The sequence below is a fragment of the Rhinatrema bivittatum genome, chromosome 4 (genome assembly GCF_901001135.1).
Source record: "Rhinatrema bivittatum chromosome 4, aRhiBiv1.1, whole genome shotgun sequence".
Lineage (NCBI taxonomy): Eukaryota > Metazoa > Chordata > Amphibia > Gymnophiona > Rhinatrematidae > Rhinatrema > Rhinatrema bivittatum.
Window position 1 is genome coordinate 385,081,428 of NC_042618.1, and position 16,429 is coordinate 385,097,856.

General features: G+C 49.1%; 1 protein-coding gene and 1 long non-coding RNA gene across 3 annotated transcripts in view; one reads left to right on the top strand and one right to left on the bottom strand.

Annotated features, from left to right (window-relative positions):
- LOC115091101 (sortilin-like) overlaps positions 1-14,976 on the bottom strand; it is a 109,202-nt gene extending 94,226 nt beyond the window's left edge. The window contains exon 1 of one of the 2 annotated variants that reach the window (XM_029600996.1): positions 14,666-14,976. Coding sequence is in view for 1 of the 2 variants with exons in the window: in XM_029600995.1 (XP_029456855.1) it covers positions 14,666-14,833 (168 nt within the window). In the remaining variant the exon portion in view is untranslated. The remainder of the gene's footprint in view (positions 1-14,665) is intronic. The other variant, XM_029600995.1, reaches the window with a different exon arrangement.
- The window catches only part of LOC115091102, a 50,182-nt gene continuing 47,719 nt past the window's right edge, over positions 13,967-16,429 (top strand). The window contains exon 1 of the long non-coding RNA XR_003856615.1: positions 13,967-14,481. This is a non-coding gene — a long non-coding RNA (uncharacterized LOC115091102). The remainder of the gene's footprint in view (positions 14,482-16,429) is intronic.

The window sequence follows — 16,429 nt, forward strand, 5'->3', positions numbered from 1 at the left end:
ATCCTTGCTAATGTAAGCTGAACAAATCTTTTCCTCCAACCATCTGGATGGCGATGCTTTGGACGTTTTGTCCTCTTTCTTGGAATCGCCAAACAGGCCAAGAGATGGTCCAACTTTCGAAAGGAATTGGTGACCTTCAAATACCGCAGTAGGATCCTGCGAACAACCAAGAGGTGGAGTTCTCTTCCCGAAGTAGAGGCTCAGGCCCAATTCAGAAGCCCAGAAGTTCCACCACTTGATTGATATAAAAACCCGAAACTACCTTGGGTAGGAAGGACGGCACCATGTGCAAAGACACGCCATCCGCCGAGATACGTAAAAAGGGATCCCTACAGGAGAGAGCCTGTAATTCCAAAACTTGCCTAGCCAAACAAATGGCCACCAAGAAAGTCATTTTCAGGGTCAGGTCCTTGAGGAAGGCTTGACCCACAGGCTCAAAGGGTGGTGTGCCCAGGGCATGCAGGACCAGATTCAAGTACCACTCTGGACACAGTTTCCTTACAGGCGGCCTTAAATGCTTCACCCTTTTCCGAAAGCGAGCCACATCTGAGTGACAGGCTAAGGATCGGCCATCTATTCGGTCCCTGAAACATCCAAGACAGACCACCTGACTCGAAGGGAATTGTAGGCTAAGCCCTTGGAAAGGCCCTACTGTAGAAGGCTAGTATTATGGGGCATGGGCACCGTAGTAAGACCAATCCCCTGCTGTGTACACCAGAACCCAAAAACCTTCCAAATCCAGACATAGGCCATAGAGGTGGATGGCCGCCAAGCCCGTAGCAGGGTAGAAAACACCGGCTCCAAATGGTCCTTTTGTCGTCAATGTCGCCTCTCAAAGGCCAGGTCGTGAGAGAGAGGTGATTTTCCCTGTCCGAAAATATGGGGCCCTGTCATAGCAGGTCTGGAAGAAGTGCGCAGAGTCTCCATAGGAAAGCGCAGTAACTTCAGGCTGCGGTTTACGTGTTGAAGGTCCAAAATGGGTCGAAACGTTCCCTCCTTCTTTGGTACCACAAAATAGATGGAGTAACGACCAGTCCCTTGTTCCTCCAGCGATACCTGAACAATGGCCTGCAAACTGAGCAATCTGAACAGGGTGTCCTCTACCGCCATCCACTTGCTTGGAGAAGCACAGCACATCAGAAAGGCGTCCATGGGTAGCTGAGAAAAACTCTAAGGCGTAGCTGACGTGGATCAATTGAAACACCCATTGATCTGATGTGATCCCGACCCTCTCCTCGTAATACTGGGACAGCCGTCCTTCCACCACAGTGTCCGAGGAGTGGGTGCCCCTTATTTCATTGGGAGGATTTTCTGGCTCCTCTCTGGGCGAAGCCGCCCCGGGCTGGGCTGACGGATTCTTGAAAGGAATGCTGTCGTCCCAAGGAAGGTCTGGGACCAAAGGATGGAGAAGTTGAACTTCTTCCCACTCTGAAATGCTGTGAATCCCGAGGCCAACTTCTCGGGACAAAGTCTTTACGGAACGGCCTCCAAACTACTGGCAGCCTGATACCCTATGAGTCACCCAGGGACCTAACCGGCTGGTCCAGCTCCTCTCCAAACAGGAGCTTCCTCCGGAAGGGTAGATTACACAAGCGGGCTATGGCGGAAGGATCCGCCGACCAGTTGCTGAGCACAACAACCGCAGTGCCGCCGACAAAACCATGGATCGTGCCGAAGTACGGACGAGATCGTATAGGGCAACCGCTGTGTATGCCACTCCTGCCTCTAGCTGGGCTGCCTGAGCCTGCGTTCACCATCGGTGTTTGTAAGGGCTCCAAGTGCTCCTCCAGCAGCGGATAGAGCTTATACCTGGTCCGACCCCTTTTGAGACCAATCTCCGGGGGAATCCCATTCCCAGCTAATCAGCTTCTGAATTTTCTCCGGAATAGGAAAAGCCATAGGGTGGCCCTCGAAGTCCATCCACAACAGGGTTGACCCCTTCATTGTTAGAATTTTTCTGGGACAATTTGAGGCCCAGTTCGTCCAGGACCTGTGGAAACAAAGGACGCAATTCCTCCTGCTTGAACAGACGAACCACCCGGTGGTCGTTCCCCTCCCTGTGGTATCCAGCATGTCCTCCCCCGAATCTGGATCCTGGATAGTTAACAGGGTCCCCCCTGAGGCGCAGGGAGGCTCCCAGCCAGGGAGTCCGCTGCTCTCCCCTCATTATCCCGGCCCCTGGAAGTCCCGGTTACCGGAGGGGGAAGGATTTCGGGTCCTTGGGATGGATAGCCGGACCCACGGCATCCCCCCCTGGTGCCTTTTCTTGGATGTTTTCCTAGCCAGAAAGGCCTGGTGCAAAAGTAGCACAAATTCCGGGGAAAGTCCCCTTGACACCCCTAGAATCGGAAATATTGTCCTTCCGTTCTCTTGGGCCTAGTTCAAAGAGAGAGAGAGAGAGCGGGGATTAGTGGGGGGGGGGGGGGCTTCCTGGGCCACCTGGTCCATGGAATGAGGGTTCGCCCCTGGGGATCTTCCTTTCCCCCCAGGTCTGGTACTAGCTCTTTTCTTAGGCTTACTAGCCGTCAGAGCCATGGAAGAGCCCCCCCCCCCCCCCCCCCACTGCACAGGAGGCACACAGCAGTAGGGCATCCAGCTGTCAAAGCAAGATCACAGGCCTTTCAGGGTTCTAAAATGGCCAATTCAGCCAATCTCCCCTGTTTAAACTCCTCCCCTGAAGTCCCAGGGGAAAAAAATAGCAGCGCTGAGCAATCACACGGGAGCTGTGAAAAAAACAAAATGGCGCCCGGGCTCGCATTCCACGGAGTAGGAAGGAATAGCAGAAAAAAAACCCCTGCTAGCACAGAACACTCCTGCTCTGCCTCAGAACGGCTAGGAAGGACAGGGAAGTTGCTCCCTCGACCTGAGGCAGCCTCATCAGGATTGGATGCCCCTCCCCCAGCTGAGGAGACAGAATCTCACCAGCAAGACAGTCAGGCTCAGCACTGCCTGCGACCAACAAACTTCTGGGAAGCCCTGAAGCAGAGAACAAAACCTTGAAGAAAAAAAACCCTAAAGATTAAAAAAAAAAAGTTTAACTAGAAAACCAAGGAAACAAAAATTCCCATAGGAGTACTTCCCTTTCTGAGGCACTGGAGGGGGGCTTTGGGATGTAGAAGGAGCCAGTCTCCTGGAAATCAACACCCCGGAATCCAAGGGCTCTTACAGTCAGGGGTATCTAACCCCCCCGTTCGCCCAGCTCCACCCAAGGGATGGCCCACGATTGGAACCTAGCACCTTGGGGAGCATAGTCCAACTCATGCAAGAGCTGCAGGATGCACAACCACCATCTGCTGGAGTCAGAGAAATACTGAAGAGCTGCAGGTGGCACCCTTGGGATAAGGCAGTGCCTCAAAGTTTGTTCTCTGCCTCCATCTGCTGGTGGGAGTGCATAGCCCACTGGTCTGGATTGATCTGGGTATGTCCAGGAATGAGCTTAATATTTTGATAAGATGGTAAGAAACCTGATTGCCAGAGGGTCAAGGTATTTTTGTCCCTCATAAGGTCATAATGGCCAGGGAGCTCAGCTGGTATCTTCTTACCACTTCCTCCTCCTGTAGGCCCAGCAGTGAGGTTTACTTACGGAAAACGCACTAATATGGTTCTTCAGCATTGCTGCCTCCACTGTCCCCTCCTAGTTGGCTGCTCTCCTGTTACTTTCAGTTGCTTCCCCTCCACTGCCCATCTGGCTCTTAAGTCCTCTACTGGAGTCTATGCTTTCGTAAGAGGTAAAGGACACTACACAGACATCATATCCTGCCATCCATATGACCTCTGGTTGAGCCTTTCTAAAGCAGAGCCGCATGGAAGATATGGTAAACCGCAACAAGTGAAGTGTGTTTGGTGTTAAACATGGGCATTAACGTTTACATGAAAATTAACACATTTTCTCATAGTAATGTGTCTACATTAACTTTCTGCATTTTTCTATTACACAAACATAAATGCTGCATTTCATCTATTTACCAAAAATTTTGCCTTAATATTTGCAAAAACTAATTAATGCATGATAAAACAATTACCGTATTTTCCAGCGTATAAGACGACCCCCAACTTTTCCAGTTAAAATATAGAGTTTGGGATATACTCGCCGTATAAGACTACCCTTCTGTGTCACTACATAACCATACTGTAAGTGGTACCCAGTATACAACAACCAGCCAATCACGGCAAGCGATGTACCTTACCGGCGATTGGCTGGTTGTTGTATACAAATCCTGCTTGGATTGGTCAGCTCTCCCTGCTTGCCCAGGCCTCCCTGTCTCCAAGACTATCAGAGCGGGAACGCATCCCTCTGGCCCACCCTTGTATCCTATTACCGGACCTCCTTCTCTGCCTCTCAGATCTCGCTCCTGAGGACTGCAGTGAAGCGGCGCAGACGTGCATGTGCGAGATCTGAGAGGCAGAGAAGGAGGTACTGGTAATAGAGATGTGAATCTGAACCGGAATCTGTTCTGATTCCGGTTCCGATTCACATTGTGTTTTTTTTTCGTCCGGCCCAATCGGGTTTTTTTTTTTTTTTTAAATCAGCTGCGCCCGAGCCGATAAACAAAAAACCCACCCGACCCTTTAAAACTAATCCCTCAGCTTCCCCCACCCTAGACCTGCCAAATTAAATACAACCCCCACCCTCCTGACCCCTCCAAGACCTGCCAAATTAATTAAATACAACCCCCCACCCTCCTGACCCCTCCAAGACCTGCCAAAAGTCCCTGGTGGTCCAGCGGGGGTCCAGGAGCGGCCCGGGAGTGATCTCCTGGAGTTAGGCCGTCGGATGCCAACAATCAAAATGGCGCCGACGGCCCTTTGCCCTTACTATGTCACAGGGGCTACCGCTGCCATTGGTCGACCCCAATGACACTGTAAGGGCAAAGGGCCGTCGGTGCCATTTTGATTGCTGGCAGCCGACGGCCCAAGTCCAGGAGATCGCTCCCAGACCCCCGCTGGACCACCAGGGACTTTTGGCAGGTCTTGGGGGGGGGGGGGGTTGTAGTAAATTAATTTGGTAGGTCTGGGGGGGGGGGGTTTGTTAGATTTTTATTTATTTTTATATTCACTCCATAAGACGCAGACATTTTCCCCCCCACTTTTGGGGGAAAAAAGTGCGTCTTATGGAGCGAAAAATATGGTAATTATTTGCCCTATAAGACGACCCCTGACTTTTGAGAAGATTTTCAGGGGTTAAAAACTCGTCTTATATGCCGGAAAATACGGTAAGAGAAATAAAGGTTAAATAAAACCAAATATATAGAGTATATATATCTATGTATGTGATTAGATCTTTTTATTTGACGAACTTAATACATTTCTTGACTCGCTTTCACAAGCCAATACTCTCTTCTTCAGGGCAGAATTCAAATAAGCAAAAGATGATATCAGGAAATATCAAGTAGCGTGGTTGCAATAAGAGAATCATTAATGTACACGAACATTTGTGATCAAAATGTTGTGCTGATTTATTGCACACATAACATAGTAATGAGGCAGAAAAAACCCTCTGCCCTGCAATTTTCTGTTCCGTGCAGATTACTCTCTTGGTTTTGCCTCTCTGTGCTGGTTACTCCCAAGCCTTTTAAAAGTAGGTAATATTTACAATCAAAACCAAGCAACTGTCAAACCCATAACAAATTACTGCTAGTAACATTTTTACGTGTGAGGAGCCTTCTTGATAATTCAGACAATGCACTTCCAACAGTGTAAGTGCACTTTAATACCTTGGCCTCTAAATAAATTATGTGGCAGTAGAGCTAATAAATTAGTGGTGCAAAAATATCGTACACTTTCCAAGTTACCAGCATTGCTGGTCTCTGTACTTGGTGTTTGCAGGAGACTACAGTTATTTACCTATATATAAAGAAAATCCCCCCAGCTAAACTCTTGCAACATTTCCCATACAGCGCAGTCTGCAGCGAAAATACACAATGTGGGGCAGTGTAAAGGCTGCGTTTACCCCCCCCACCTCCCAAATACTGCACAATTTACATAACTTCTTCCAAAAAGCAGATTTTATCGATTGGACAAAGATGGCTGCAGCCCATAGACATTGAATAATCAGCAATTAGCAAACATATCAATAACGTCATCAAATAACTGTACAAAAACTCCATAACAACTCGTAACTAAATTAGTGACCAGCGAGCGCCCCCCCCCCCCCGCTTCTATGTGGTAAGTATAAAAGTCAGCTGAGGCGGGCGCACACCCCTTGGCCGTATAAGCCGTGGAGCTGTCCTTTGACCCCTGGCCGTTAAAGCCATAGCGTCCGGCGACCCGACCGTGGAAGTCGGGAACGTTTGTTCTAATCGCCCCAGCATCGTTTCCTTCTTCTTCCCTCTTGGCCGTTGAAGCGTCGAGGGACTGCGCCGGATCTGTTAGGCCGCTTGCCCAGTCCGAACCGCCTGTTCGATCCTCCTAAATGCGGGGGTGTTGTCGCTTCTGCCAGTCACCATGCCACGGTTCCCCGGTAGCGACACTGCTTACCGGGGACCCCCCCCCCCCCCCAACAACCCAACTGGGCTGCGGCCATAAGGTGCAACACCGCTTGAAGACCAACCTGCAGATCAGAATTGAAATGTCCGAGCCGACGTCCGATAGATGTACACCATCAGGTCGAAAACATCCCTGGACTCATTTATAAATTCGTGTGTAACAGACAAACCAAAGACACGCATGAATTTTCCCATCCATTTGTTAATCTTTCCTAACCTTTTCCATTGCTGAATGAGAGCGCTCACCTCTCCATATTCTGCGAGGGTGATGCAGGACCAGACCATCACCGACTGCGGGAACATGCTATGCAATACCATTAAATCTTTCTGCATTTTTTTGGGTGCGAGCGACGCTTTGGTACGGGGCATATCATTACCGCCGAGATGTATGACGACTGCCGAAGTAGTGTCAGGGTTGTGATTGCGTACCTCCAACACAGTTGGTAATAACTGGTCCCACAACATCCCTGGGATCCCTTTCCAAATCAAAAAGGGTCGCTGAGGTGCCATCCCTAGGTGCTCCCCTGTCGGGTATTGCAGGGCCCTCCTATGTGCCCACCGCACATAAGAGTGCCCAATCATCCACGCAAATGACATCCTCCACCCACGATCTGCGCAAATTAAAGCAAGAGAAAGAAACACATGAAGCGGGGAGGGTCGATAATCCCGTCTACCCGCTATCTGTAAAATAGCCCGGTGGCCTAACATCTCCTGAACCTTCCAGAGCGCCAACTGCCAATTGCCATGACCTCACCAAACTAGCTGCCGCTGTCGCTGCTCCTATGCGGAAGGAGTGCGACGAATAGCCCTCTGTGCCCAGACCCAAGGATTTTAAAGCCATTTGCAATACCTGACAAAACTGGTATCTCGTAAATGGTACCCCAGACGCGTGTACCCGTGTACCAACAGCGGACTTCCGTATGTTGTACACCGTATCTGCAAATATGCTATCGTGCAACGAACTGGGCAAGTGGGCTCGTCATACCATTCGCAGAGGGCGATATTCGCTCCTGCTCTCAATTGATCTGTTTTAGACCTGTGAATGCGACGGGTCAGTTTTCCTCTTCAAGCCTTGTATCTAGTATCTCCCGAAGCGCTAGGAGGTAGCTCTTCCGCATGTTCACTGACAAGGACCCCAAAATCACGCTCCAAAGTTCGGAGGGCCAAGTAGCCACACACCTCGGGTGAGGGGGGGTCAGGTAATGGTCTGCCATCGGTGCTAGGCTGTGAAATGTTGTGAACTGCAAGCGGGAGAGAGAGAGTCAGCAATGTTATTGAGTCTACCTGGGACATGGGCCGCTCTAAAGGTAATATTGAAGCGCAAGTACGTGAGCACCAAATGCCGGATGAGAGCATTCGATTCAAAAGTGCGTGCGGACAGTGCAGTAATCACTTGCACCGCAGCCATGTTGTCGGATCTGCACACAATGTGAGACCCCACAAGTGACTCTCCCCAGATAAGAAGGGCAACCACAATCGGAAATAACTCGAGGAATGTTAAGTCCTTGGTGACTTTGTGCCGGCACCACAGATGTGGCCACCGCTCTACGCACCAAGCTCCATGGAAATAAATCCCGAATCCAGCACCTCCTGCCACATCTGTGAATAACTCCAGCTCACTGTTCTGCCTAGGGGGTCCTGCCACAATGCAACGCCATTGAAGTCCTTTAGAAAGGTCTCCCACACAACCAGGTCATTCTTAATTGTAGTGGAAACCCTTAGACTGTGGTGTTTTTTCACGCATCCCAGCCGTAGCAAGTGATAACCTGGGTAAAAAAGGCCCTGCCCATAGGAATCACCCTTGAAGCGAAGGTAAGTAACCCAATCAAGGACTGGAACTGCCTCAAGGTGGCCTTCTTAAGGAAGCGCATTTCAGAGATTGCCTCCCTAAGCTTAACCCTTTATCCTCAGGCAACCTGGACCGTTGGGCCACCGCATCCAGCTCAATCCCGAGGAAGGTAATTGTGGTAGCTGGTCCTTCCGTTTTCTCTTCAGCTAACGGGACGCTGAAGTGTCTAGCTACCTCTTTTGCTATGACCAGTAGGTTAAAGCAGTCAGCGCCGTTCCTCCCCACTAACAGGAAATCGAGGTAGTGCACTATCTGCCTTCTATCCGCATGCTGTTCGATTACCCAATGCAAAATGAACTGAATAATTCAAACAATGTGCCAGAGATTGAACAGCCCATCTGCATGCAGCGGTCGAAATAAGACTGCCCCTTGAAATGAAAACCCAGCAAGTGGAAGGAGTATGAGTGCACCGGCAGAAGGCGAAATGCAGACTCCATGTCTACCTTAGCCATGTGCACGCCAGGTCCTGCCTCCTTGATCATCTGAATTGCTGCGTCAAATGAAGAGTACGACACCACACATAATGAGGGTCAATTTGGTCGTTGACCGAATTACCAGGCGGGAAGACAGGTTATGAATCAGCCGGAAGCATCCCAGCTCTTTTTAGGGAACCATACCCAGGGTGATAATACCAAATATGGCGAAGGCGGATAAGGGAAGGGGCCCGCTATCCTACCTAAAGCTAATTCAGTTTGCACTTTTTCTCTGCCCGCTCCTCATGCATCACTATTAAATGTGCATTGCTTGGAGGGGGTTCCAGCATAATAGGGGCTATAATTTGACTAGGGATCCAGAAGCCGTGCATGAAGCCAGTATAAATCCGCTCAGCCTCGTCCTGGTAAGGATAACGATCAAGCCATGGGCGTATTGCCTCAACACTGACCTGGGTTGGGGCCCATGAACTCAGCCGGGTGTCCCCGCCCTGCTGCTGCTGAAAATTGTCTGATCTCTGGAGGTGCGACACTGAATGGCCGGGTGTGCACTGAAAACCGCAGGTGGAGCAAATGTGTCTGAACTTGCAGTTTTCCACGTGCAGTGACCAGCGTTGAACTGTTTGCAAGCGTCCCGCCTCCCCGCACCCTGAAATGAACCTCTCTCTCTCTCATGTATGAGCTCCTGTCTCTCGAATAATTGTATGATGGAACCGCTCTATCCGCCCATGAGGACTTCTGTAAAGTCATCTCATCCAACTACAGGTCAATCAATCTGTCCTGCCAAGAGACGGCGGGTTTTTGGGCCATATTTTTCTGAAAACAAATGTCGTAGTTCAGCCAAGCCCAACCTCCCCACCTCTGCGCTGTCATGATGGTGTCCATGTATCTTATGAGGAAAGGGGAATGTTCAGGCTCGCATTCCACAATCACGGTTATGAAAATGTGGAAAGCCCTGATCCAATTCTGAATGTTCTTGGCCACTTTGGGTCTCTTCTTTCACTTCACTTGATCCCCCTTTCTCTGGCTCAACTTCCATATCAGTAATAAGGAGCAAAAATACATCAATATAATCCCGCTTCCATATTTTTTCTTTAATTGATGCTGGCACACTGTGGGCTAAGGATATGACCCCACATAAAACATTGCTCGCTACTTGTGGTGCTGGATTTTGAGAAGCCAAACTGGCGGGGGCTAAGGGAAGGATTGACGTCTACTGGCGACTGAGGAGTGTGAACTAAGGCTGGCAAACTGTTAACTGTTGATTGCAGCACAGGAATCGAGGGTGGGGTTGACAGGCAAAGGGTAGCCTGAGTAATAGGGATCCTTTCTGCCTCAGTAACCACTTGCCCACTACTCTCATGCTCAATCACAAGATGAGAACCCCAGACTACCGCTGCTGAACCACTTTGTCTTGCATACTTCCCTCTTATGAGAGAACAGAACAAAAGCAAAGCGACTTGGCTAACATCCTTTCGGCATCACTGCAATCAGACAACTATAAAGTATCACAAATCGAAGGCTTACCTCGTCCCCTGTCATATGAAGTAGCCTCTGTGCTAGGAGCCGTGGAAGCTGTAGGTAATGGGTCGGGGGCTGGTGAAGCTTCCCCGCAACCTAAGACAGTCATGAATGCCCCAGTGACGCATCAGGGCCAATTAATAGCTTTTCTGGGGCCCACAGGACGCCTTTTCTTGTCCGCTAATGCCCCTAGCTGCTGTGATTTGGCGCTCCTCTTGCGTAACACTGACAACCGACCCTGCGGAGCTGAGGAGAGCGCTGTTATTTCCTGCACTAGTTCGTCTCCTGGTGAGCTCTCGGGCTCTCCTGACGAAGCACCTTTGCCCCATCCGTGAGACAATGAAGGGGGGAGACCCCGCCATGCGCTGCTTTACCCACTCCATTCCGTACGCAGCTGCCTGCTTTTTAATTTCTAACCGCCACTGATCCATGTCACTTACAGTTGGTGATGCAGTATTGGATGCCCCCTGCTTTTTGCGCCTGCACTGCCCTGCGGTCTGCTTGCTCGCTTTTGGCTTGATTATCCTGTTCTTAACCTCGGTCTTTCTCACCGCTGAACCTTCTGAGCCTGCTACCCTGAGGGGGGCCTGTTGATGTGCCGAGGACCCTTCTGCCGCTGCTGACCGCTGACTTGTAGACACATCCCCCAACTGACTATTACTGCATTGCAAAGTTACAATTAATCGATAAACCTCTTTTTTTTTTTTTTTTTTAACCCCTACTATTTGTATCCTCGGTAATATGGCTGCAGCCATGCGGCCCACATGACTTAAATGGCAGCTGTCAAGCCCTGCTCCCCAACATGGTTGCCGCCCTGTGTTCCAAGTGCAGTCCCCAAAATGATCACCGGCATAATGGCTGCCGCCATGTGCTACCCCCCCCCCCCCGCATACAAAGACATGCACTGCAAACAGGCCGCTGGCCCTTTAAACACAAACAGCTCGATACAGTAAAGTGGGGCCACGGTTACCCCGCTCCTAACACGCTTTCTACTCACTTTCCGGCCGCGTTAGCCCTCCTTGCGATACACTATCCCCTTTAACCCATCCTTACCGCTTTAAATCCCCGGGTAACCCCTTCCGCACGCGGCATGTATATCAGATGTAAGCGATCGAATTAGCTATTCCCTCCCATACAGTAACGCGCGCCCCGACTATCGCTATTTTACCCTGCCATTTTGCCCCGCATTTAACCTGCTAACTTACCGCCTACCCTTACCCCTGCATTAGAGGCAGGGGTAATGGTAGACGGCAAACTTTCCCCCAAAAGGAAACCTTTAAAAACCTAAAATCCCCTCCTCCCGAAGCGACTCGACATTACTTTCTGTTTTTTCTTACCTTTTGTTGCTTTTCAGCCCCTTCCCTTCTCTGCCGCCCTCCGGAAGGGGCAGCCTGCGGCGAAAGCGGCTCACAGCGGTCCCCCCTGCGCAGGTCCCGGTTCTCCTGGCTTGGCAACAGCAGTACAACAGCTAGGGCTCCATCTACCCCAATCCTTCCTTCCTTCCTGGCTCGGCCAAATTGTGAAGCGGCTTGCAGCGTCCCCCCCACGCGCAGGTCCCGGTTCTCCTGGCTCGGCGTAAGGTGAGAGCCCACTGTTCTGTGCCCTCTCCGGCAAGAGCGGAGTGGAGCGAAGCGTTCTTTCATTGGCCGGAGCACCCGTCGATTTGGGCGCTCCGGCCAATGAAAGCACATAGATGGGCGCGCATGACGTCACAGCGTCCTAGAAGAACAAAGGCCACAGCAGTGCAGTACACATTATTGGGTCGATACAGTAAGGCCGCGTTAGAAAGAGTGCGGCAGTGCCGGGCGCACCCTCGTTTGCCCCACGCACCGTTCTGATCACATACCACTCGATACTCTATTTAAATTGCTTGCAAATGCAAGCCGCGTATGCAAAGCGTTAGGCGAAGCGTTAGGCCCGCGCAACCCATTTTACTGTACAGACGCTTAATACAGCGCCTATACAGTATCCTGAGTGCGCTGGTACCTGTCATTTCAAATGACATTTGAAATGACAGGTACCAGGAAGTGGATCCCAACTTTAACCCAGGAAAACCTAAAAACCTAAAATCCCCTCCTCCCGAAGCGGCTCAACATGTGCCAACTTACCTTTTTGTTGCGCGTGACGTCACAGCGTGAGTCACGCGCGCCCGTCTATGTGCTTTCATTGGCCAGAGCGCCCAAATCGACGGGCGCTCCGGCCAACGAAAGAACGCTTCACTCCGCTCGTGCCGGAGAGGGCACAGAACAGTGGGCTCTCACCTCACGCCGAGCCAGGAGAACCGGGACCTGCGCGTGGGGGGGACGCTGCAAGCCGCTTCACAATTTGTCCGAGCCAGGAAGGAAGGAAGGATTGAGGTGGATGGAGCCCTAGCTGTTGTACTGCTGTTGCCGAGCCAGGAGAACCGGGACCTGCGCGGGGGGGACCGCTGCGAGCCGCTTTCGCCGCCGGCTGCCCCCTCTGGAGGGCGGCAGAGAAGGGAAGGGGCTGAAAAGCAACAAAAGGTAAGAAGGCACATGTCGAGCCGCTTCGGGAGGAGGGGATTTTAGGTTTTCCTGGGTTAAAGTTGGGATCCACTTCCTGGTGCCTGTCATTTCAAATGTTATTTGAAATGACAGGTACCAGCGCATCCAGGATACTGTATAGGCACTGTATTAAGCGCCTATACAGTAAAATGGGTTGCGCGGGCCTAACGCTTCGCCTAACGCTTTGCATACGCGGCTTGCATTTGCAAGCAATTTAAATAGAGTATCGAGTGGTATGTGATCAGAACAGTGCGTGGGGAAAACGAGGGTGCGCCCGTCACTGCCGCACTCTTTCTAACGCGGCCTTACTGTATCGACACAATAATGTGTACTGCACTGCTGTGGCCTTTGTTCTTCTAGGATGCTAGTAATTATAATGTAAATGATATCTCATACAACAGAGGGGGAGATCGGTATATGCTATATATGCGATATATGAGATGGCTATTTAATAATACCTTTAAACATATATTGCTAATCCTTAAAATACCAAACTTATCTACGTATGCAAATACCCATTATTACACCAGGACCCTTGGCCTTAAAAGAATAAACAGGCCACTAGCCTTTTTAGCTGCCCTAAATACTGATTAATAATGTAACAGGGGACATTACCATGGGGCCGCTGGCCCTATAACAAAACACTTCTAGCTGAAATAAATTTAAGTACATATGGCCCTTTGCAAGGAGCAACAGCAATTTAAAATTACCTGACTTTAACATAACCTGGCTGAATGGTAGACATATATATTGCCACTAGTCTTTAATTACCGGATTCTATATATATAAATATGTGTTTATATCTTCAAGATGCAATAAATTAATTAGAACTGTAGTGAATGTAACTTTACACCATGGCCTCTGGCCCTATAGTATGGCAGGCTGCCAGCCTTTTAGATACCATAAATAATAAATAAGCGGAAAAAACAATTACCATGGGGCCACTGTCCCTATAAACAAATACTTTAGATGCAATAAAACACATAGATTTGTGGGCCGCTGGCCTTTAAACATAAGCAATAATAATACAATTAAACATATAATAATAAATACAGCTAAAGCAAGGAGGAAAGAACGCCATCCCTGGCTACCTGATTTCGAAAGTGAAACTAAAGGGAAAAATTCTGCCAGCTGTGCTAGTGGACTGGCTGCACCCCATGCTGTGCCTAGCAGAAAGAAAGGGAGTGCCTTGTTTTCCAACCCTGATTCAGGAAAGACTAAGCCCTAACACAAAAGGAAGAAGCTGAAATGCTGTACCGATTGATCCCAGCCCTGCCATGCCTGCCAGGAACATTAACCTTTACAATGCTGAAATGCTGCCTAAGCTCCTGAAATGTATTCAATGTTGCTTCTGCCGAACTCCCCTCCCCTCCCGAGTCTTTTGCTTCCTCCTTCACATGAACTGCAAAAACGCTACAATTGTTTCTAATGCTGCCGGAGCCTGGCAGAAAAATGCAGAGCCCCAGCGGTACTGGTTGCTCCCAAATGCATAGCCGAAAAGCTCTCCCTTTTCTACCTGCCCCCAAACCCCCTCCCCTGGCCCCCTGCCTACCTTGCCTTCCACGCCCCCATTGTGTCCTGCTTCCTTAGCTTTGAGTCACAGGCTCTGAACCATTAGGCAGCAAGAGCCTCAGCTGCCAGATCGCTTGGGAGCAGAAAGTTGAGTTCAGGTAAGCTCAAGAACTTATTTCACTTCTCACCCGCAACACGGCGAGGGGAAAGCAGTTGCAGCAAGCAAGTTTTGCTTCATTCCGGCTGACACAGAGGCCGGTTTGGGAGCTTCCGCTTATCTAGCGCCCCAACTTTCGTGGCTCTTTTGGGTTTTACTCCCCGGCTAGCGCCATAGTAGTTCACCTGGGTTGGGGGTTGCAGGGAGCTCTCCATCTCCTGCAGGCGCTTAAAGGCAACCGTGAGCTGGGCCTGCCACGCTTCCTCCTCTAGAATGCGTTTATCTAAGGCCCGGCCGGCGGCGCAGCCCAGCAGCGGCCACACGAAAGCCAGCCGTCCTAATCGTAGCACCATTTTTTCTGTTTACAGCCCGACACCCGGTAGCCGTCTCTATGTCATTGCCGGTTTCCGATTGGCTGTTGGACGGTTAAGAGGCGGAGCCCCCCTCCTTCCTGTCCTATCTTGCCGGCAGGCTGGCCTGGACTTGGCTGCGTGCACTTGGCAATCGTGTGTGCAGTGTCGGGCGAGGATGAGTTAGTTGCATTAATACTGCAAGCTAAGGTTATAGTAGAAGTCATGATCAAATATGTGGAGGTTACGCTGGGTCACACTGCACGCGAAGTCCTCTGAGAGGTGTTCTCTCCGGCTTTTAAACTGCAGTGTCCTGTTGCAGATAGGGATTCCTATTGTTCATTTGATTGCTAAAGATGTAAGCACATTAGATTATAATAGGGTGCAAAATTAGAATTAGTTCAGCTTGTTTTCAGTGGCCTTGGAGTGGCTACTAAATTAGAGTTGGGTCTTTTTTTTCAGCATGGCTCATTGAAAGACTCAAGTGGATAACAGCTCCAACTCAAAATTGCTGAAATATACCTTGTGATTAAATTTAGAACGAACAAAATACTATCATTTTTTGTTTATAGCTGCAAGCATATGAAGATTAAAAGTTAATTATTGAATTTTGTTTAAAAGCTGCTAAATTCATTTCTGATTAGACTTTTGCTGGTTAGCTAATTGACCCTCATTTCTGAGAACGCTTTAAAGTGGCAGTTAAGCACATGCTGAACGGATGAATTCTCTTCTGTGTAACTTTTTTGATTGCGTGTAACTGTCGAAGTGCCTTTCTGAAGCCATTGTCCACTCTGAAAGCTAATTTTGAAATGACGGGAAGTAGGATGTTTTCTGGTGTCTGAATACAAATCATAGTGCTGTAAAGAAAGCGGTGTATTCTATATTTTAAGAATAGGTATTACCTTGCAGTTTTGTTGTATTTGATACTCGCTTAGTGTATCTTTATTGATAAATAGAGGTGAGCTAAATCTAATTGATTAAATAATAACGGCGTCTTGTAGTAATTCCTGGATTTATTTTTTTTTAAATGGCTGCATAAATAAAAATGTTGATATTATAAGATTGTGATGACAGAATTAACCAACAGCTGAGTCTAACAGGCTGCAAATACAGCAATAACTAAAATTCCTAATGGAACGCAAGTGCTCACACAGGCAGGTCTGTCTAGCAAACTATACAGTCCTCAAGTTGACCAGATCAGCCTAGCAGGTTGGAAGTGGCAGAGTACCATCTGGGAAAAGTACAGGGACCGGATGTTCTGGGATAGCCACATTAATATTGGTAGCTATTTAGATAATACAAGAAAATGAAGGAGAAAGACCGAGTGCAAAAAGTCAAGAAAATGGAAAAATTGCCCTCAGTGTAAGTTTCAAAAGCACACAATAAATCACCTTGTAAAGGAGAAAAACTTCAGATGCCTGATCTCGGCAATAATTGCTTGTAATAAGGGAATTTTTGGCACCATCATTAGGAAAAAAAAACTCCTTGATAAAAGTGGTATATATATATTTTTTTGTTTTTTGATATATTTTGTAAGCAATTAAATTCTTTAAAACATTGTGACTTACTGTGTGCTTTTGAAAGTTGCACTGAGAGCTA